Genomic DNA, 23,164 nt, shown 5'->3' on the forward strand with positions numbered 1-23,164 from the left:
TCTTCCTAAACGTACCATTACATAAAGACCACTTATGTTATACATTTTATTTCTCTGGTAGTCATTAGGCAACACTGATCTAGATAAAAGCCTCAAAGTCACTAACTAGCAATAATAAGCCAAGATAGCAGTAACTAATAATGACAAATTTTGTGAACCTTACTTGTAAATGATGAAACAGACAAGTTTATCGATTACAAAATACAGAAGATTCAAGTTCTCCCCCCCTCCTTTGATTCTACGACTTCATATTGACGGCGACTGACTTCTGGGAACTTTCTGCGGTGACACACAGACACACACACACACGCATCATGACAGTTGTTTACTGATAAGAGTAATAAAGTATTTTTTAAATACATATTATCATAAGTTCACACTTATGGTACGAATTTTCTCAAGAGGGGTCAAGCTGCAGACCCAGAGGAAAAACTCTGCTGGAGCTTTGAGAGTTTTCCCTCTCCTGTTGTGCAAATAACACAGCATGAAAATAACAACCTTCTTTTTAATATGCAATGTGAAAGAGCTGACTATGGTTTCATCTTTGGTAAGAACTCATGATAAAAGGTGGTGTCGGATTTTCAGGAGTCTTCAAAAAGCAAACACTTCACGTCTAAGATTGTTCATGTCTAAATGAATGAAATATTGTATTTGGGTGGAGCATATGCGATTAGCACATCGCTCATTACAGTAACTGACTTCGTTCCGACAAAGTAAAATGCAGAACAATGACGCAGCTCAAAATTTCTTTCCACCTGGTCCACAGCTGCTGCTCGTTTTAAATAGCTGAATAAGTAATGCGTTACAGCTCTCGCTTAAACTCACTGAAAAAACTCAATAATAATTACAAAAAAAATTTAAAAATACAAATGCCTAAAGTTCTGTGGATATTAGGTCTTTTTGATCGTGGGGTTCACACCATTCTTTGAGACTCTATCCCTTGAAACTACATACTTCAGCTCCGTTCAGGAATATTCCTGCTATTCGGCCACATTTTCTTAGCAGTGACAGCTGGTGTTCAGGAGGGGGATTGCAGTGATAGTACAACACCTCCAGGAAAAGCTGAAATAAGAATGTTTTTTTTTAAGACAAAAATCTTAGGAAAGTCTTACTAACCATTTGAATAACAGATAATTTAAAGTGATCCCCAGGACTATTAGAGTTACTCTCGTCTAAAATGTCCAGGTTTAAAAACGGCAAAGACAAGTGTGACATTTGGAAAAAGTTATGGTTTGTAAAAAAAAAAAAGAAAAAAAAAAGAAAGGAAATACTGCATGTGGTTGTAAACCAGTTGTGTCGAAATTCAGCAAGCAACAAACACCCTGCCATTCATGCTTGAAAGAATGCAAAAGTCAAACGCAAAAACCAAAAGGAAAAGACAGAAGTACAATAAGCAACTCTAGTTACTCTCCTTTTTTAGTTTCACCAGTTTATCTAGTGTAACAAGCACAACACTCAAATCCCCAGGCATGCCTAGACAGGCCAGCATTGAAAGATTGAGGCGTATATGCAAAATTCAGCTCCGGCGATCCCAGACTGTTGCTGTGCCTCTCACGACCTGCCCTCTCCTGGGGATTTGCAAACAGCAGGCTCGGCAGAAAGTGATACGTCAAGGCAGTGGATGCTGCGTGACTACGTGTTTTGTTGACGGAATTCTGCCACTTTTCCAGGAACGGATGTGGGAAGCACTAGAACATGTCCCTTCAGAATGTTTCCAAGAACAGAATCTTTGTTCGCCTTAAAAGATAATTAAAGAGGGAGAGAGAGAAAAATTACGCAATGTTCCACTTCAAGGGCCTTTTTGTTGTTGCATAGAAAAACTTAGCACACCCCTAACCTTTAGATGAGGGAGCTTGAACCGTTTCCTAAAGGATGGTTTCCAGGCAGTGCCATGCCAAGGGTCTTGTCAAACACTCTTCACCCACTTTCCAAACTTTTATGAATACCAACTTTTGTCGCAGTATGTCAGGCTTTATTGATGATGAATTTCACTACTTAATGAGCTTGTTATTTAATTTGAATGTGGCAATCTAAAAGTGCGGTTGAATTGTTTCAACACTGCTTTTTCAAAGTCAACAGAAATGTGTCCCAGTCTTCCATTACCATGTAGCATTTAGCCAAAGAAGATCAAGCGTGGAAAAAATAAAAAAAACTTGAACAAACACAAAAAAAGAAGGCAAACCAGAAGGTAGACTTGTAGACTACAAGATTTCTGGAAGTATGCATGTTAAAAAGTCACATGTGTAACTGTACCTTTAATGGCATGGAGTAATACTCAGTGTAACCAGCTGGACTGGAAATAAAGCAAAGGGCATGAATGTGGTTCTGAAACTACATAGTTCAAAAACATGACTCACGCTGCGATATGACAATAGAGGCCAACAAGAAATATGAGGAATAAAGTTTCACAATTGACTGTACCAAAAATATGCTTCTTTTACAACCACTTTGTGGGTGGGTAGTGTTTAATAAAAGTCTAAACTTAGATCAGTATGTAAAATGATGCACAATGCATGCAGCATTCCTACAAAATGATACAAAACTAGTCAAAAATGTTGCTTTCTGTGACAACAGAATTTTTTGGAATATTTATTCATCAGTGCTACAAGAAATGAAATTCCCTCCAAGAGCAGGTAACAAAGAAAGTCTCTGATAAGTAATTAACCTTAAGCTAACTTGATATTGTAAATTTAGTTGATTACTGTACAGAAATAGGTCTATTGTAAGAAAAACTGTTCATAGTAAGGGTTAAGCATAATGTGGGTGAGCCAGTGTGGCAATCCTTTCAGAGCTCAACCAAGGTTTGATTGGGACTCCCATGGGTCAAGAAGTCAAGACCTATAGTCCAATAATTACCCTCAGGTCAAATAGGTTCAGCGCTACTTATAAGTAGTACTTATGAACATGCTGAATGAGACTCTGTCCGCCTGTTTAATTATTACATAAGCACTTACAATGCAAGTTCATAAGACTTGTAATATACTAGCCGATAATTATTGCACTCCAGTCCTTTGCGATATGGATAATGCACAAACTGACGCTGAGTTGGCGATATAGTTGCACCAGATTCAACACAGCAGAATACGGAAAGTCCAGAGAGAAAGTCTGTATAGGCAACTTTTTGGGGAACTAAAAACAAAATGTCAAACAGTAAAAACTGCAGTTTTGTGGGCAAACTGAGCTTTCCAACCAATGACAGAAGAGGATACGTGTCATTTCAGTAGATGTAATCAAATTGTGGGCAGCCCTATACTGAAAAGATTACACATTCAACCAATGTTTTTGCAAAGGCAGCACATTTTAATTAAATTTAAAGTGCTACAGTTTGGCTTTTGTCACCATCTTTTGAAAAGGGTCTATTCCTGTTTTGCTTGCAGTTTCTACAGACGGACGTCAGCATGTCTATTTTCAAAAGCACAATATTTAGCAGTAATTTGTTTTGAGCTGTTCTTTATTAGATCCCCCATTTACTGGTAGCTTAGTATACATTTAGTGAGTACAAACCTCAAAATTGCATAAAGAGAAATCGACTTAGTGTCGCATATTCACTTAAATCAGGTGTTTTTTTTTATTTTTGTTTTAAGAATTGGCACTTAAAATCTAAGGATTTATACAATATCTTCCAAAGTTGAGTTAGCTGACAATCTAAATGATTGGGATTTAAACAAAAGACTATTTACTGTGTTTATGTTATAAAGTGGGCATGCTGACTATCCTCTGTTCAGCACAACAGGTTGCCTTGCTGTATTCCCAGAGGACAGAAGCTAATCTTCAGTTGAAGTGCTTGTTGTTCTGACTCTGTGTCCCTGTAAGCTAGAAACAGGAGGTGGGGGGGGGGAACATGGAAACCCCCTCCCTACTCCTATGAAAAGAAACACCCAGCACACATGTACTTTGCATGGTTAGGGCCACTTATCATGTCGCTTTACAGCCTCTGAGTGAGCACAGATAAACAATGTAACGATCAAAGCCTTATGATAGTGCTAGAGGGTGGGCATGGGTAGAGAAAAGGGCTAAAGAGCTTACAGCAGGGAACAGAAATGTAAAGTGCCAGAACAAGTGCCAAGCAACCAAAGCAGTCCTTTTTGTCTTAGTTTTTTTCATTAAATTAAAACATATCTACCTAAAGAATTAAATGACCAATGGGACAAAAATCACAAAACTCAAAATTATTCCTAAATACACTAGAAAAATTTAACTAGTCTAAGGGATAGTAGCACCGCTGTTCCTGCCAAAAATGTGCTTTGGCAATCTAGCCAAGGCACAAAGAGAGACACTTTTATGAATGATAAATTATCTCAACTTATAAAAAGAAGCACATTTGTTGCTTTTGCTGCATATAGCTGCCACCATTTTGAATCCATGTTGGAAACTCTTCTGTTGACGCAAGATAGAAAATAGTTCTCGAGTTGCCCCAGCTGACTAAGAAAGACATCGTTTTCCGCCTGCACGTCAGCTGGCGGAAAACAATCAAAAAGTCTCCATTTACTTTTGCAACTTTGTGTGACATCATTTGAGGAACCAGGTAGGGGGGAAAAAAAGGCAATTTGCAAGTACAATAGGATAAGGCTGTGTGATGTGGTGCACTAATGCCGAAGCTGGCATCCGACTCATGGCTTGCCATCAGCACTAAACTAAAGGACCATTTTGTCTATCTCAATTTATGCTATAAAGCATGTCTCCCATCTATATATGTTTTTACTAAACTAAAAAAAATTGCATCAAACAGTTTGTTCATGAATCCTTCAGACCACAAAAGTGTGTTTTTAGTTTTTGAAACCAATTGTAAAGTATTATTTTTCTTCAGATATTTCTATAGTCAGCTACACTGACTAGAATTATGTTCAAGCTAAAAAAAGAAAATAAAAATTGTTCCAATTCCATTGTGTGCTTCTGGTTCTAGTGGTGGAACAGGTTTATGTGCTGCTTTTAGTTCCAGAAGAATGTTTACAAACTTAAAATCAGTGATATTTTAGGATGAAATAAAAGCATTAGGCTAAAACTAACAAAATGCGTGACTTTTAGAACTACTAGTGTTACCCCTACTAGTTTTACTGCAAAGTGCATTTTAAAAAGTTTCATGTAAAAAGTTGATAACTAGTTCTTGGCATTTCCATGTAAAAAGAAAAAGTGAATTAGTTCTTGGTATTTTGTTGGCATACACACCCTGTCCTGTTGCTAAAGCGTTAAACTGGGTATTTTAACTCCGGATGTGAACATTTGGAATGGGCAGATGTTACATAATGACTTCCACCCAAACTGCAGTGAACAGGTTAGTTGGAGCATCCACAACCAATGTCTCAAAGTCCAAACTGCTGCATGAAGTTGTCTGTACAAACCATTAACTTGAGAGTTTATCGTTTAAGAGTTAAAAAGACGGTTGTTGTTTAATTGCCTGGACTGTGGATTAGTCTAAATATTATTGATATGCATGTGATGAAACCAGAGAAACGTACTGCAGCAGGATGTAAAGGTGAGCCACTAAAATAAAAGATCCACTTTACAAAAGAATGCCAACACTGACAGAAACAAGAGAGCGCCTGCACAAATATTTACCAAGAGGTTTGGTCCCACTGCAACATCAATTCTGCTGACATTTAGAAGCAAACGCTGCGTTCAGAGAGCTGCATCAGGACTCGCCTGTTGCTATATCAACAATTATCTCTGTGGTAGCAACAAGTGCTTCTACAGGGAATTTTGATGTTCTTTGTGAAGAGATCTGAACAATGACAACATATTTAAACATTCACATATTTGGGACTAGCAAGAGACTGGACATGCAGCGTAAACCTAAATGTTTGAAAATGGACAGCAAGGTCCGTCTGCTAGAATGGCAACTTTCTTAATAGGAAAAAAAAATACACTTAATTATACAATCACAGCTACTGGGTACAAATCCCTTTTGTTCTGAGATTATGTTCGTGAAGACCATGCAAGTTTAGAGTCATTCGGGGAGACGCTGTCAGTCAGTTTAAGTGTTTGATAAGCTTCTTAAGAGGGAGAACAAAAAACAGCTGAAGCATGAGGAAAATTAATGCCTAGGTAATAAGAGAAACACAGCAAGACTGATGTCTGCATGTCCGCCAGCACTTTAGACCAAAACAGATTTTGAATCAATGCATCAGCTTCATGTCAAAAAAAAACAACCCCCAAAGTAATTCCATTATAGAAAAGCGTTAAATGATAAAAACCACACACAAGAGTTAACCCAAAGCAAGGTTCCAAGTCCTACCTGTTGCTATAGTTTCAGCAGGCAACACCACAGCAGCAGCATCTACATGAGGTGTTAGTCTGACACAGTCCCAACGAGTCTGTGTCTTTGCTTTAACCGAACGCTACGGCAACAACTGTAAACGAATACCGTGCCGAACACATGACTCATCAACAGATATGTTACGCAGGAAAACCGAAAAGGCGTACGCAGAATGATGCGCTGCTATGTAAAAGTTGGAACATCCAACAGGTCAAAGAAAAAAAAAAAAAAAATGTGGAAATCGACTCCCTGCTGTTCGCACGGCGAGAAGTGATCACAACTTCAATGCACAAGAATAACCCTTAAGCCAAAGATTGTATTATGTAAGGGTTCTTTTTTTTTTGTAAAAAAGAAAAAAAAAATACAATTTCAGACAACTATGTAAAGCCAGTCAACATTGAGCAGGCCTTCTCCACCCTACCTTTCAACACTCACAGGATTCCCGTGGCTAGATGGGCTTAAAGCCAGCAGGCAACAACACAGGTGGTGTTCTCCCCCAGTAACCCGCTTTGATAAGTTGGCATCGTGTTTCAGTACATGGGGTTCGCCTTTCACAGTTACGGTAACCAAGGCTGAGAACTTCCCCTCCTACCACCGTGCATTTCTACACAGATAAAACACTACCCTTTTATTCCTGCAACGTAGTACGCATAAAACACGAGACCGCTTTTTCTTCCTATAACTTGAGCAGTTTAAAAGATTGATTATATAAAAATTGCTCTTAATTTAAAAAGCATGGTTTATTTTATTTTTTTTGGTTTACCTTTATGTGAAAGCAAGTCTCCCCTTGGGGGTGGGCAATAAGATAAGACCACTGCAGATTCGGCTGAGTTACCTGGAAGCCCCAGAAATAACTTCAGCGGTTCAAGTTAAGCAACCTGGAACTTTGATCAGTCTTGATCAAAGACTGATCAAATAAAAATATACTCATACCAATGATTTAGCCTCAGTGGTTAGACTTTAGAAAAGTCACTACAAATTGAGGAAAAATGGCATTTAATCAAACCAAATTATGCTAAATCAGCCTTTCTATTTGTTCACATCTGTAGCAGAGCAGAGACTGTGCTGTGGTCAGGACACAGCACAGTCCTGACTTTACAATAAAGTCTTAACATGTTTGCAACACAGAGGTTACACACTCAAACATTTAAAAATCACTCTAAAAAGTCAGGAAATGCACAGACCTTTAGGAGCTAAATCTTGCACTCTGTGTCCCAAAGATAAATTAACCAAATAAATGTTGCAATGCGCCTCACTTCCTTCAGCCTGAAGTTAGTTAATAATACTCAATGCTGAGGAACTGAGTTAGATTTCACATTGCCAGGAGGCGTGTTCACTTAGTCAGCCTCTATTTATTCATCCATTTAAATCCAAGCAAAATAAAACATTGATTTTCAGTTTGAGTTTTAATGCTACGGTTGAGAAACAGCAGTTCCATCTGAATTTCAAGTAAAATGTGAATCTTCAACAGAGTTAAAGTGGGAGATGATAGAAACAAAATGCTAAGAAATGTTTGACATCCATTCTCAAATAAACCAAACCTTGACATTTGTGTCGAGGTACATCCACAAAGTGCCAACACCTTACCGGGCTAAATTTATTTGGCCCAGGTCCTGCAGTGGAAACAGCGAGGATTTAAAACAGAAACAGTTTCTGCTGTGAAAACACACAAAGATGTCATCTCAAAGAAATCCCATCTGAAGATTTGAGAACTGAGACAATCAAGTTTGACTAGGTCTCAACCTACCCATAGAGCAGGACATTTTGAACATCACACTTTAAGCACATTTAAAAGAAAAGCTGAAAATTAAAATCGAGTGTGTGTGTGGGGGTGGGGGGAACTTGGCTTCTCATGACAAGCCGCATGACATGGGATTCCCTCCAGCTCAAAGTCTCATTCACCACATCCATTTATAAGCATATACCTTGCAGTGTGAGACCATATGACTGCAAAGGTGTGATCTCGGGGAGTGAATTCAAAAAATGCTCCGTCTAGACTGGCCAGTGCATCATGCGCCAATTGGATTCAAGATGAAAGCCAGCTCACCAGCAGGAATGACCTGCGTATGTGTTGAAGCGCGAGTCATACAAAAAGAGTTGAGGTGGCATTACTCAGATTGTCAGGTATTCTGGTCGTTCATGAAAAAAAAAACAACCTTTGAATCAGTTGCTACAGTTGGACACCCATCAGGATAATCTTTGCGTCAACAAAAGAAAAAAAAAAAAGAAAAAAAAAAGCTCTTTATATGCCAGGTTTCTATACCTCACCCTCTATTGCCACCACAAGCTAAGTGGGTCACCTTGCTGTGGCTCACTCATAAGCAGGAATGTATAATTAGCTTACCTGTTACTCATTCACTTATCCACCCATGTTGGCAGGAAAGTTTAGAGCGTCAATATCGTACCACCCTCTCGTTGAAATTTACTACCAGCACCGAAACCGGAATCACTGAGCAGCCATAAATCATAAACCAGTGAGGCATGGGAATTTGCAGTGGCCTTTAGTGTCACAGCTGCTCAAGTCAACTTCCTCCCCCCAACTGCATTTCCTCATTTCACTTCAGCCCACAAAAAGCTAAAATGCAGGGGTGCTTTCTGTTTCAAGAAACACCAGAACGGATAAATTACAGGCCCGTTCAACCTCGAATGTAGCAACAATTTCTGCATCAAAGTAAATTAAAGAGTCAAATCAGACCGGTGGAAATGCTACGGCTGTGTGTGTAAATTGTTAGACAAGGTGTCAGTTCGGTTGATTTGTGAGGGGAGCAGGTATGTTTCCATCAGCTAGTCTGTTTGGTTATAGTCACTGGAGTTTCCCGTTAGAGGACTCTGCCATCTCTGCCAAACCAGCTTATTTGCTATTGTGGAATGTTAGTTTATAAAATTAATAGCACACGTAGATTTAGAATTCAGTGCATTGTCTATCAAGTTCATGTTGGGATACAGTAAAGTACAGTCAGGACTTATGTGATCTTAATCCTTAAACTATTGCAGAGTGCAAGCAACAGTCACGTATTCTTTTAAGTTTTACTGAAAAGTACATATAATAAAACTAAGCTTAAATTCTAAATTTATACAGGATTTTTTTTTTTTTTAGCTTTTTTTCCCCCAAAAAAATATTTGAGTGCGAATTGATACATACAAGCGCCAGGAATTTCAGATTTTCAACTGTTTAAAATATACACATATAGGTATCATTTGAAAAGTTTAAACTAAGAGCAAGTTTAAATGGTGGCCTGGATGCTTCGAACAAATAGGTCAACCATACAATTCAGTCAACATTTGTCACTCAGGGTGGAACCGGCTAAACTCAGTCGCCATCTGGGAGTCAAGACTGTTGCACCAAAACTACTGACGTTACTCTGTAAAAGAACTAAATCCCAGAACGCCACCTGCTTGAAATTAAGATGTCATAACAGTACGTCTGCGGTCAATGTTACAATTGAAGCAACTGCAAAAAACGTTAACCACTGGTTAAAGGCAAACTAGATCGTACAACACAATCTGCTAAGCTTGAGCTGTTTCGGGAGCTCAATGTACAATTAAAGATATCATTAACCGCCAATGTGACACAACGGGCAATATTTAGCTTTGGCAAAAAACATCTTTGAAACGTTCACGGTGAACTTTCTTGTCGACATTTCAATAAAACCCGTTCGAAATGTTCCGTTTTCCTCTAGGAAATGGCAGTGGTCACAATAGCACGCTAATACCGCTACATTAGCTAGCAGGTTAGCTGAACTCCGCATTTTGCCGTCACCACTAGCAACGTTCAATCTGAGAAAGTCTCAATAACTTTGACTTTTCCCAGATGTGTACTCCATAACACTGAGGTAATAAACAAACTGGTAACATTTCCTTGTCTCATAATACATCTTACTGTGTAAAAGCGGCGAGAGTCGTGGCTGTCTAAGCTATGAAGCTAGGCTAACGTAGTGGTTCGCCTTATCAGGCAAGCCCTCATGCAACTTACTGCGGCTGCCATGTATCATAGAAACCTTCTTATCATGTAATATCCCACTTCTAATTAGTCATACAAAAAAATGGAAAGCCAATGTTCGTAATTTGCCCAATGAATACTTACAAGGATCAGGCTGAACATTGAAATCCCGTAACTACCCCGGAGAAAGTGGAGGGAGTGAAAACACCGCTGTCAGGTCGCCTTTTTGTTCCTCTTCAATGTAGCACCCTGAATTCTCGTTGGAAGTCGGGCTATGATGGATGGGAGGAGCCTCCCGATGCCTTTGCGGACCGTCGGAAATTGTATTACGAATGATAAGAACTAGATTTCAAACTCCAGTCCTACCCTGCAACTTTTAGATGGGCCTCTGCTGCACCACATCTGAATAGAATAATTGGGTCATTAGCAAGGCTCTGGAGAATTTATCTACACAAGAAGGAGGTAATTAAGCCATTTCATTCCAATGTTTTGTACCTGTGGCAAATCGAAAAACTGCAGGACAGTGGCCCTTGAGGGCTGGAGTTTGACACCTCTGATTACAACAAAACTATTTCAGAGCCATAGACACGTTCCTACTGGGCACATACGAATTGCATAAATTATGGGAAACCATTAAATGCTTTTTATTGGACTTTGTTTTGACAGCTACTTCAAATCCTTCAAATTCAAATCTGTTGTAAACACAAAAAATTGAGAAAAATAATGGAGAAAAATAATGGAGAAAAATGTAGAATGTATAGCTTCCTTTAGACAAAGTAACACATTTTAAATGAATGATAACAGAAAAACCAGGCATAGAATAATGCAACTATTAAAAAAGTAGTAAAATTTGCCATTTACCATAAAAACGTAGTCAAATGGAAAAAAAAATCTTCTTAATTTTGTAATGTTGTAAAACATAAAATGTCAAATGATCACTTATTAAGGACACACTGTATTTTTACACACCCAAATTAAGAGCCAGTTCTAATATTTACCATTGCATTTATGTGGGGGAAAAAATATTATAATCTAATATAAAATATAACAGTCTGTTAAACACTGCAATTTACTGAAAATTCAGCTTTTCTTTTCTCTAAATCTGTTCTTTATGATGGAACTTTTTTCTTGAATTAACTTTAATATTTTATATGTATCTTTGAAATTGATATGACGGTTTTAAATTTGAATCTGTATCAAATTGGGTAACTAACCGAATACAAATTTTGAAAAATGCTTTATATCTCCCCCCTACTGAAATAAAAAAGATAAAAACCGATTGTTATTTTAGTTTACCAGAATCATCCAAACGCAACACGGAGAGTGGCGTCAGTAAGACGTAAGAGGAATCCGGGTGAATAATGACAGCTCACCATGGTGACGACAGTTCCAGAAAGTTAGAACAACAAATCATCCCTATGCTCGTGGGTTATTTGTTTTATATATAGATATACTTGTCACGTGTCCGTAGAATCAAATTCCAAACAAATACAAGCGTGCTTATTTAAGATTATCTAATTCTCCATCGTCTACACATCTATGAAATTTGAGATTACGAAAAAAAAATCTCGTTAGTTAATTCTTAAATCATATTCAAATCTCTTTAATCTCTCCATATTTACAATGCTATGTCAGATCTTGTATTTATTCGATACTTTTATAATCTAACAGCAAGGTACTCTCGGTAACGTGCTTATTTTTGGATCTACTGTACATTTATGGATCTTAACTGGCTCAAAGGTTTATCGGCACATCCGCCTGGGACCTTCAGTAATCCCTCAGATGAGTCTGGCTGTAGTTTTGCTAGGGTTCTGTGGCTCCCTCTAGCGACAATTTACTTACTTGCAACAGCTTCCCACAACCAACTGTGCAGCAATCATTACATACAAAATAAATACTATTCTTTAAAACTGCTCCGTAACAAGTGTTGTTCAGTCACACAAGTTAATCTCAGTGTATTAGAATATCACTAAAAAGTTAACTTATTTCCATAATTTAAATTAAAACCTAAAATACTCTTATATATTATATAAAATGATTACACACAAAGATACGTATTGCAAGGCATGAGACAAGAGTACAAAAAGTTTTTTTTATTCTCTATTTTTATTGATGTGTTATCAATACAATCAAGTACTGTAGATTTTGTATAAGCAGACAAACATTTTCAATCAAAAGGAGTGCATTTTATACCCATATTCTATTGCAGAGAGTGCAAGCAATAGTCATGTATAACAAAAAAAAACAAAACAAAAAAAAAACATACACACTACTACATTGTACATGACACGTAAGAAAATAAACGTTCACAAATAATCCTTCATAAACAACTCTAGAATGCTAACTACATGTTACAAAGGCTATTAACTAGTCAATGCTATTAAATACCATTTGTATGTTCTAGGCTTCGGTGGTCAGTTTTGGCATCTCTATTAAATTATCAGTAATGTATAAATACATCTCCATTAATTTCATGTGCAAATGGGAATGGCCGTTTGTGTTTACTGAAGATAAAAACAAACAAATATCCCTTAAAAGAACCGAAGCAAAACCGTTGGGATTCTTTTTTTCTTTTTCGATTGTCGTTTTTTTTTTTTCTTTTTTGTTGTTTAATATAGACAAAAAGGAAACAGTTCAAATATATAATTTGCATTTTAGGATCTCACTGACACTTGTTAAATGATTTGCACACAATGCAAACTCAGCAAGCAAGTGACATTGTCTGTAAAAAACTTAAGGAAAAAGAGCAATAAGCACGTGTGACTCTCATCAGCGCTTCTTTTGTTCAAAACTAAAAGATGAGTTCGAAAGAACGAAACACACACACACACACACACACACACACACACACGCACAAAGAAAAAGCATACAGCACAAAACAAGTTGTAGAATGTGTTACAGAACCGTGGTGAATGATACACAAGCAGTTGTTGGTGTGCTCATGCTATGTGAAGGAAAGGGTAAGTACATTATGCTGGTATAAAATACTGATTAGGCACCATCCTCACAGTGCTGTTTAGAGCAACTTAAAGGGTTACTGTTTGGTGACAGCATTCTGGATCAATTATGGGGGGAGAAAATCTAACAGCATACATTCCTTTTAATCGCAGATCTCAATGTTTGGCACAAAGATCACCTCCATTACCTAAGGTGTAAGGCTGTTTTCTTTCAGTGTAACACGTGTTTGGGCAATGTGAGCAGATTCCGTTGGATTTGAGAGAAATAAAAAGAGCAGACTCAGGCTTTTCTCTTTAACTCAGTGTTCTGCAAAAGTATCACCTGAACCTTTTCACGTTTCATGCTAGAACCACAAAAATCCAATATAACGAAGGCAGAATTCAACGTGCAAGATCGTCACGGAGCACGGGAAAGCTGCGAGGGCGACAACGGCCCACCTAAAGTGACAGGTCGCAGACATAGAGAGGATTAGTCAAAGGAACAACCAGGAAAGTCCATGGTAACTCTGGAGGAGCTGGAGAGAGCCACAGATCAGGTGCAAGAATCCTTTTTGACAGAACATGTACTGGCCTTGCAGTCCACAAAAAAAGTACTTGGAAAAAGAAAGTCATGAGAAGATTTAGTACAGACTGCAACAAGCCGAGTAGGGAGGAGACGGCAGTTTAACGCTTTGGAGATGCTTTTCTTTTAGACCTATTTTTGACGTAGGAGCCGCGGCAACACTTGAAAGTCGATGTTCACGGACACCGAGCTTTAATTTCTCGATGTGCAAAACGCTGGTAGAGGACCCCTAGAGTGAATGAAATAGTCGCTGTGAAAGGTGGTTCTACAAAGTATTCCATCTGGAGCGGTGAACATAAATCCTTACTGTAAAATACGCTGCAGGTTTTGGTTACGGTACCAAATGTGTAAAAGTTCAAGGCGTGAATACTTTTGCAAGGCACTGTAAATATGCCAAATTTTGCCCCAGGCTGTGTGCACTGTGTGTTTTAGTTTGCTACCAGCTACTGAAATGGGCACATCTCAAAAACCTGTTTACTTTTCTTGTTTGACTTGGTTCAAGATCAGAGCTACAGCAAGCCGCGATTCCTTTTGCATGAGTCGAAACGTAGAAAAACAGCAAATTCAGTGTTAACCACGGATACTCCTCGACATTATCATCAGGATCTCGTTTCAGCCGTGGCTGTTTTCCACGTCACATGAATCATCTATTTCAGTAGCCATTCCTCTTTCTCCTCTCATCAGCAGAGACTCGTGATGTCCTGCGGAATTCCTGCCAAAACCCAGAGGGAGCCGAAGCATTCTGATGTTCCGGTTCTCAAGCGTTCTTGAGGAACATTAACGAAATCATATCTTTTCCAAAGACTTTGCGAGCTCGTTCAAGTTTGTTATTACGTTCGTTGAAATATTCATGTCCTGACTTTTGAAGGGGGACGACATGACACAGCCAAAGTCAACAACCACACACATACACCCATACATTTATTGACAGGAGGCTCTTCACTGTTTCATCCAACAGTAGTGAGTAAACACAGAGCTCTTACCTCTGACCTGCTGCCTCTTCTAGAAATAAACCAGGGGTTTGTTAAATGTTGCACAACCTGTATTTCACAACTGGTGAACTTCTGCTGGTCCCTTTACTTATTCGCTTAGAAAGTCCTTATTTATTCAGACTTTTTTTGGACGTACAGTACCCATCACAGTTGTCGGCACGGCTGGTAAACGTACATAATAATAAATACTCTTACGGATGAAATAATTTGGGAAAAAATCCAACCTTCTGTTTGACTGGATTTTGTTCAGAGGGTTAACATAAACCCCATGCATAAATAATTGCTTTTAATCTCACCAATGCAAAACCGCACAGGCACAGTGTTGTCATAGTTTGCCATTTTAAGTCGATCGGACTCTGTAGAAGCGTATTTTTCGAGAACTCCGCGACTTCCTGTTTACATGTGGTGCAGATTTGATGGGACAAAAGGGGCAGTCATAAAAATTTAAAAGACAACAGAAGAAGCCATTAAATCGAGACAGATGCAGCTTAATTCATCTTATAACGTAGGAAATGGAAACAGAATCCCCAAGGTTCGCAAGGCTCCAAAACAGCGGTGTCCAAAGTGCGGCCCGGGGGCCTTTTGCAGCCCTTGGAAGAGTTGCGCAAATTTACAAAGCCAGGACAGGTGGTTGATGCAGACGGAGATTTCTTTTATTTTCAATCTGGGCAAAATTATTTCCGACAAATTCAAATCTTGGAATCAATCTTGGAACAATGGAAAACATTAGGTACTTTATTAGCCACAATTCTTGCCTCCTTATTAACTGCATAGCAAATAGAACTTCATCTATCCAATAACGGCCAAATATGACATTAAATAGTTTATTACACTCGGCTAAGTAAGGGGAAGTATTTTCAAGAAACGATCGGCACAAATCCTATTCTTATTGTTGATAATAGTCAATTGGGTTCTCTATTTTTTCAGCAAAGCTCAAATGAATCGGCAATTTGGATACCCTTTCTTTTAATTAGTCAACTGTGCCTCTATATGATTAATTTATTGTTGAAGAGGTAAAAAAGTTTTTTCTTATTTTAGCTTTTAAGGAATTTCTTTACTTAAAGGTGACTTTTTTTCCCCCTTCTAGCAAATAAGCATGATCGATGTAAAGAACTATTTTCTTTCTAAAAACTCCAGTTTACAGTGTTAAGCCTCTGTACATATGTTTACTAGAAGTGCCAAAAATCACAGATGGCATAGTCACAAGCATTTTGTTTGAAATTTATCAGCATCTCCAGTTCTGAAGTACTCTCAAGCTTTTACCATTTTCACATATTTTTTTTCTCAAATAAGAAGAAAGGGACATTTCTGGCATTGTGTTTTGAACTGGTAAGTGATGTAGAATTATTAGTTCATAGGATATGCTTTTGAATCAGATGTATGAAAGACTGAGTATCGGGGAAAACGAAATCTCTGGTGCAATAAGACAGTGCAAATTAAAAAAAAAAATAATAATAATAATAATAATCCAAGCAAATCTAACAGTGGACAGTCTTTACTGTCCATTTGCAGATGCTTTTGTTATACATTTCTTACTGTAAAATACAGACTCTGTTCACATCCAAATTTGTCTCAAACTACAAAAAAACATAGAAACAAAATAGCACCCAATAGGTTCATATACCAACAAATAATAAAGTATAAATTTCTCTCTAGAAATTTAGAAGTTGGGCAAAATAAAAGTGTTGGAGGACCAAATGCCATGATTTCTTTTCACAGAACAAACTGTGATCCTGTGTTGAAGTGTTACTCTTTGTGCAGTTTTTTTTTTCTTTTTCTTTTTTCCCCCAAATAATTATTTAAATTACACACACAGAAGCAACTGCTGCCGGGGAAACGTGTCTCCCTCCCGCCCCATGTTTTGGTGACCATATTGTCTGACAGTATGTGCAGTCACACGGGAAGGTCTGTTACTCACTCTTTACGTGTAAGGCACTTACAAGTCTAAATCAAACAGACAAAAGCGATACTGATGACAAGGTTCAAATAATAACAACAAAATATGACAATATAATAATTAAAATTATATAGGCTAAAAAACATCACAAAATATAACCTAAAACATACATTTGAAGGACATTAAAAGAACACAGTATAACAATCCTTCCCCTGCCTTTTAACATTTCATATAGAATTCACAATTTATTTTTTTTTCAAACTGAGACTGTTGGAGGTGAGAGAAATAATGTGATTGTCATATTTTTTTTAACATGTTATGTTTTTTTGTGTGTTTTTATTATGGCTGCAGGTGTCTTGGGTATAGGGCTGATCTGAGTCACAAATATAAGAACTTTTTTGAAGAAGATGAAGAAGAGGAAGAAGAAGAAGAAGAAGAAGAAGAAGAAGAAGAAGAAGAAGAAGAAGAAGAAGAAGAAAAGGTTATGTGGGACAGAGCAGGAATCCTGAAAAGGAGGAGTGGATGTACTCGGTAGAATAAAGGCCGTTTGCTTGATCTGAGGGCATTTGAACCCATACCTCGTCACCTTCTTTAAGCTCTAGGACTGCACTGCCAGATGCTTGGTCCATGTAGCCTTTCTTGTATTCATCGTAGGTATAAGTGGCTGGCACATTGTTCTTGTACAAAGCCACCCACAGGCTAGTTCCCTTCACGTGCATGTGGTACGCAAAGTAGTAGACGCCAGATAAAGGAGCGGTGAAGATGCCAGTAGAAGTGCTGTAAGCATTTTGTCCATTATACAGGGTCCTATCAAATTTGATTGGCAGGGCGGAAGGTGGGAATGGTGTGGTGAGAATAGCAGTGAACGCTGGCGCTAGTGAGGCAGAGAGAACTTGAGTGTATGCAGGACCCTTCCTGTCCCCAGGTACTTCTTCCCCACCCAGTCCTCCATCGGTGACCCCTGCAGCAACAGTTTGGCCATTTCCTGGAGGGCCAGGAGGTCCAGGAGGACCAGGTGGACCAGGCATACCATTAAGCCCAGAAGGCCCTGGTTTTCCTGGTGGACCTTGTGGACCCATTGAACCCTTGTCACCCAGTTTGCCTAACCCTGGAGGCCCTGGAAGTCCAGCTTCTCCCCTTGGTCCAGGGGCACCCTGTGGGCCCATTGGACCCATAGGCCCTTGGAGACCAGGAATTCCTGACTGGCCTCTGGGGCCTGGAGTCCCTATAAAGCCTGCCTCACCTTTAGGCCCTGGAGAACCTGTCAACCCTGGATTCCCAGGTTGGCCAATTTGCCCTGGCTCACCTTTAGGGCCTGGTTTACCAATAGGACCATTAGGTCCAGAGATGCCCTTTTCTCCTGGGAAACCAGGTCGCCCAGGGATTCCACTGGGGCCTTGGTCACCTTTGAGTCCAGGCAATCCTGGGGGTCCCTTGGGTCCTAGCTCTCCCTTCAGGCCTGGCATTCCATGTTTTCCTGGAAGTCCCATTGGACCTTGAATGCCTTGTGGTCCTGGTTGTCCATCAAGACCTGGCGCCCCAATTGGACCCACTATTCCTTGTTCTCCCTTGTCCCCAGGGACACCTGGAAATCCACCATGACCCTTTTCCCCCTTTGGCCCATTTAGACCAGGTTTTCCATAGCCAGGTGCGCCAGGAATTCCAGGATTTCCTCGGGTCCCTTGTTCACCCTTAGGACCCACTGGACCCGGTGTTCCTGGAAGTCCATCTAGACCGGGCTTCCCCAACCCAGCTGGTCCAGGAAGACCTTGTAGACCTGGTGGCCCAGGCTGTCCTGGTTCTCCTAGTTTTCCTGGCAGTCCTTCATCACCTTTAAGTCCAGGTGGTCCTTGTAAACCTTTCTGTCCTGGTTTGCCAATACCTGGAAAACCAGGGGGTCCTGTATTGCCTTTTAGACCCGGTGGCCCCCTGATACCTGGAATTCCTGGTTTCCCATTACCGTTCTCACCCTTAAGTCCACGTTCACCTGGTGGGCCAGAAATACCTTTTAATCCTGGCTCACCCCGAGCTCCAGGAGGACCTCTGATACCTGGGAGCCCAGGTTTTCCATTCAGTGATAAACCAGCAGGGCCTGGGACACCAGGAGGCCCAGGAAGTCCACGGGGACCTGGCTCACCACGAGGTCCAACCTCGCCATTAACTCCTGGCATTCCATTTGGCCCAATCTTTCCTGGGAGACCTGGGAGTCCAGGCTTACCAATTCCTGTAAAGCCTGGAGGTCCCTGAGGCCCTGGTTGTCCATTGAGACCTGGTTTTCCCAGTCCAGGCTTTCCTGGTAATCCTGGTGGCCCAGCAGGGCCTCTTGGTCCAGGTTTCCCTTGAGGACCTGGTTCCCCTTTCATCATAGGTGGCATATCTAGAAAACAAAAATCAAGTAGTTAGAGTAATCATTGCTTTCCCTCTTTTTTATTTCGCAAAGAATTAAAGCCATTTAAGTTATTCCACAGTGTAATCCTGTTTGCAGCTCTCTTTTACAGTACTTTTATCATACTAATATTGTTCTTACAATAACTGTTTTAGATACCACACATCTGCTGACACCATGTCACCATATCAACATTAAATTAAGTATTTTAAACAATCTTTTTTATTGTTTTCTTTTTCATACATATACAACAACTGACAATAAATAGATTCATTAATATAATATGAATAAATTAATTATAAACAAATTCTGGAATATTTGGGATACATGAAAGAGACAATTCATGAAGTTGAAGCCTTAATAGGAATATTAAAAATACTAATGAATTTCAGCTATAATATCAGAAAGGACCTTTTCAATTGAAAATCTGACTTTAGATCGCTGAAGTGCCTTTCAGCACAACAATCTCTAGAACTTTAAATCTGATATTCAACATATGACCTAGAGCTTTTACTCCCCTCTGCTGGTACTGCATAAGTCTTGCAGCCATTTGTACTTTTGAAATAAGAAACACATTTTACTAGGAAGTATACCAAAAAAAACAACAAAAAAAAAACAAAAAACAAAAACATACTGATAATAATTTACAAAAGGCTGTTAAAGAAAAGTTTGGGCCATCCAGAAATTGTTTTCTATATGCACTCAGTGTTTATGGTGACAATCAAAGTTTTGTTCAATCAATCTATTTCTTTCTTGATGAACTAAAAAGAAATTCTAATTTGCAATATTCATTTGATTAATTTTAAAAGGTAAATTTTTATTAATTTGCATAATGTGGCACTTTAAGATCCAACCTAATTTCTAATTCTTACCTTTCATTGTGTTACATGATACAGAAGACAATTCTTTTGTTTGTTTGCTTTCTTAAGAATTTAATGAGTATTATATTTTTAAAGATACTTTAATTTAAAAAAAGTCTTTATCTCTTTCTGCACAATTATTTGTATTTCGAAAGTCTGCATGTTTGTGAATCAGGCAACAATATAGGGATGTAGTGAGGACTCTTGACCACTGAGTGGCAGTAAAATCACACATCCTATTTGAACCATTCATCAAAGAGCAGTGTTTAGTTCTCAGGTCTGAGCTCACTATTCACAGAAGAAAAGGAATCCCTGTGGTCTTGTTAACGCTCCTGACAGATCTTTGAAGTTTCAACAGGAGAGTTAGGTGCAAAACGTCACCATCAAATAGTCTCCCCATCTCACTCATCTTTTCTTTTTTTAAACACCCTTTTATGTAATTACATTTGCTTTGAAATTTGCTTTGAAAACTGGGCCTCTGATTACACTCGCCACCTCTCACATGATCCAGAACTGGTCAGGTACACTTTAAGTCCAATTTGATCATCAAGGCGGATGATAGTATGCATTTGTTGTACAGTGATGGCTACCCCCACCACTCCCCCGCCCCATCTCTATTCTCCTTCCCCTGAGTGTTTTTTTAAGTAATTTATTTTCTTTCCTGGGAAATATGTGATTAAAAACATTGAAGTAACGGCATCCAGATGGTGTGAGGAACAACTAGCCCCGTTCACTCACTTCAACTAACATTTGGCAACCGAACCTTTAATAGGCCCCTACTGAGCAATGCCAGATTCCAGAGGAGGGATATTTGTGTATGTTGAACATAAGTTTCAAATATTAGGTCTATTTACAGAAAGAGAATAGACCTATTAGGCTGCAGAATGGCTGTGCGGTCGGTTCCTTCGTGTAGTTTGCAGAACGTGAAAACAAATGATAGTGGAAAGAGGGATTACTTACCAACATAATGTCCCTTGCCCTCTCGAAATGGAGGTCCAACAGGTCCTTTCATCATGGGCTGCATGTACTTCACGTGAGGGATGGGGGGGTAACCCCCAGCAAACGCACGGCCCCCAAGCATCAGCAGCACGCAGACAGGAGCCAACAGCATGGTCACCAGCATCCCAAGCTTCTCATACACATAAAGATCTGTAGGTGAGAGAGGAAGACAAGTTGAAACAAAGTTCTGGTATACAGGGTTTCATCTATCAGCTTTGATGAACCTTTTTCAACTCTCTTGCATTGATAAACAGCCATAACTTTTTATTTTTTTATTTTGAAGTATTACAGATTTCTAAAGTACACCATACTACCAAAACTATTTGCTCACACATTCAAGTCATTGAATGTATGTGTCCAATCACATCCATACCCCCAATGTGAAAAATCAGACTGCTTCTGCAAACATTTATGAAAGAATGACTCGCTCTCAGGAGCTAATGTGAATTACCGTATAGTTAGGTAGCAGGGTGTCACCTGGCAACAAGCCCAGTTCTAAAAACATACAGTTTTTCATAGAATCTGAATCGGAAGAAATATCTAGTGAATTATTGTTTTATGGTTAGAAAGGCCTGGTTGATTAAATTTTTATGAGGTCTTAGAAGGGTGAGCAGACTTTTCAGATGATCAAAAACAACTACTACTGATCACTATAATTAAGTTATGCGCAATATTGTCTCTGATCAAGACTAAAATTCTGACTGGCCCTTCAGAATTGGACATTTACGCTATGTTTACACAAGACTTCTGTCTGGAAACTTTTCGGATGTTGACTAGTGAAAAATTCCATGTTTAGACAGCAGCGCTAAGACATTCAATCTGTTGTTGTTAATGCCAGGGCACTAAATGGCGCTGTGATTCTAGCATGTTATGGAAGCAAGCATGTGCTTTTGATACCTTAGTTTCCACCTCACTAACTTCTACCTCATATAGAAAACGGTAACCCATCTCCAATAAATCAAATGCTCATGCAACACATACACGTTCCGTATCAGATGTTATGTTAGTCTGAACAGGTTAAGTAGCACGTACAACACAATGCAATCCGCCATTGTTTTACTTGAGTTTGCTCTTGCATACGTAGAAGAAACTCTGCAGCTGTGTGCTTTCACATCTGCGGAGTTCTTCACACCTCCGCGGGGGTGTTCCCAAAAACTCCCACTCAGTGTAGGCTTCAAAAAGTGCCGGTGTCAGAGAGTCCAATCACTGGAGACGTGTAGACGAGTGGCAGGATCTCAACAAAAATGTTTTGGTTTCACTGAAAACCAGCTCCGTGTAAAGGTGGCATTGGAAACTAGTAATAACATGCCTGGAAACAATGCAAAAACTGGATAACCGGGTCCATAAGAGGTCAGAAAATAAGAAAGTTCGGTAAACTACTATTAAAATCCACTTCAAAAGTTCGCAATGTAATCTGGGTCATTGGAAAATAGATACCGTGAAATGTGTGGTGGCTGTGGAGCTTTATATCATGACTGCCATGTTTCTAATTCCCTAAGTTTCAAACTCAAATATATTTACATAGACTCCTTTCCATTCAGAATATAGCTTATGTTAGCAGCAGCATGCTTTTATTTTTATTTTTCTAACTGAACCTTTCAACGGGAACAACTTTAGATCTTAATGATCTTAGGGATCCATAGTATGCATTCCTGTCAACTCAAATTAACCTCATGTAAAGACGGCCACATTGCCTTTGGCCAAATATTTTTACAGCCATGGCCCTATGTTAACAGGAAAACCACCTGAGGACACTTGGCATGTTTTTGGTCTTAAAAAACATGCAATGTTAAGTGTGTGCAACTGGATTCAACCTGCGAAACCAAGATGCATTCCCAATCCAACTCTTCCCCCAAGCTGTTAAGCCCTATTTGGACTAAGGAGTTAGGTTTTTAATGATTTGGAATGCAAAATGTATTTTGAGGCTCAGACTAACTGCTTATAAATGCCAACCAAATCACCACTTTATTAGGCAAGGAAATTCTGTAAATGTGGTTAATTTTTATTGCATAGCAAACATTTTTACATAGAGGTTTATTGAGGCAATTAGCACGCAGCTGTGCTGTACTTTTACAGCACCGTATAACAAGTTTGCAAAAGACAGGTGATGAATATTTAAGTGGAAAAGACAAAATTAAGGAGAAACACAGAGCGTTCTAACATGTTTTAGTGAAGGTACACAACAAATACAATAAACCAGTCTAGTAATGGCCTTGAATAAGAGGTTCATTGAGTGCTGCTGGAAATGACACAAAGAAAAAATAATGCTAACAGGAAGTCATGACAGTCAAAAATTAAAGTTTGACACTTATAATTTG

At 39.0% G+C, this 23,164-nt stretch overlaps 2 protein-coding genes across 3 annotated transcripts in view; both read right to left on the reverse strand.

Moving 5' to 3' along the window:
• The window catches only part of ptp4a2b (protein tyrosine phosphatase 4A2b), a 23,313-nt gene extending 12,847 nt beyond the window's left edge, over positions 1-10,466 (reverse strand). Inside the window, exon 1 of the mRNA XM_007562610.2 lies at positions 10,338-10,466. The gene's annotated coding sequence lies outside the window, so the exon portion shown is untranslated. The remainder of the gene's footprint in view (positions 1-10,337) is intronic.
• Positions 10,467-12,772: 2,306 nt separating this feature from the next.
• The window catches only part of col8a2 (collagen, type VIII, alpha 2), a 48,893-nt gene continuing 38,501 nt past the window's right edge, over positions 12,773-23,164 (reverse strand). Inside the window, exons 2-4 of one of the 2 annotated variants that reach the window (XM_016676708.1) lie at positions 20,808-20,996; positions 17,073-18,978; positions 12,773-17,009 (exon numbers count right to left, since the gene is read on the reverse strand). In XM_016676708.1, coding sequence (XP_016532194.1) covers positions 17,084-18,978; positions 20,808-20,970 — 2,058 coding nt within the window. In that variant the 5' untranslated portion in view covers positions 20,971-20,996 and the 3' untranslated portion in view covers positions 12,773-17,009; positions 17,073-17,083. Of the gene's footprint in view, positions 18,979-20,807; positions 20,997-23,164 lie in introns of both variants that reach the window. The other variant, XM_007562611.2, reaches the window with a different exon arrangement.

This window comes from Poecilia formosa, unplaced genomic scaffold, assembly GCF_000485575.1.
Source record: "Poecilia formosa unplaced genomic scaffold, Poecilia_formosa-5.1.2 Scaffold139, whole genome shotgun sequence".
NCBI classification, from domain to species: Eukaryota; Metazoa; Chordata; class Actinopteri; order Cyprinodontiformes; family Poeciliidae; genus Poecilia; species Poecilia formosa.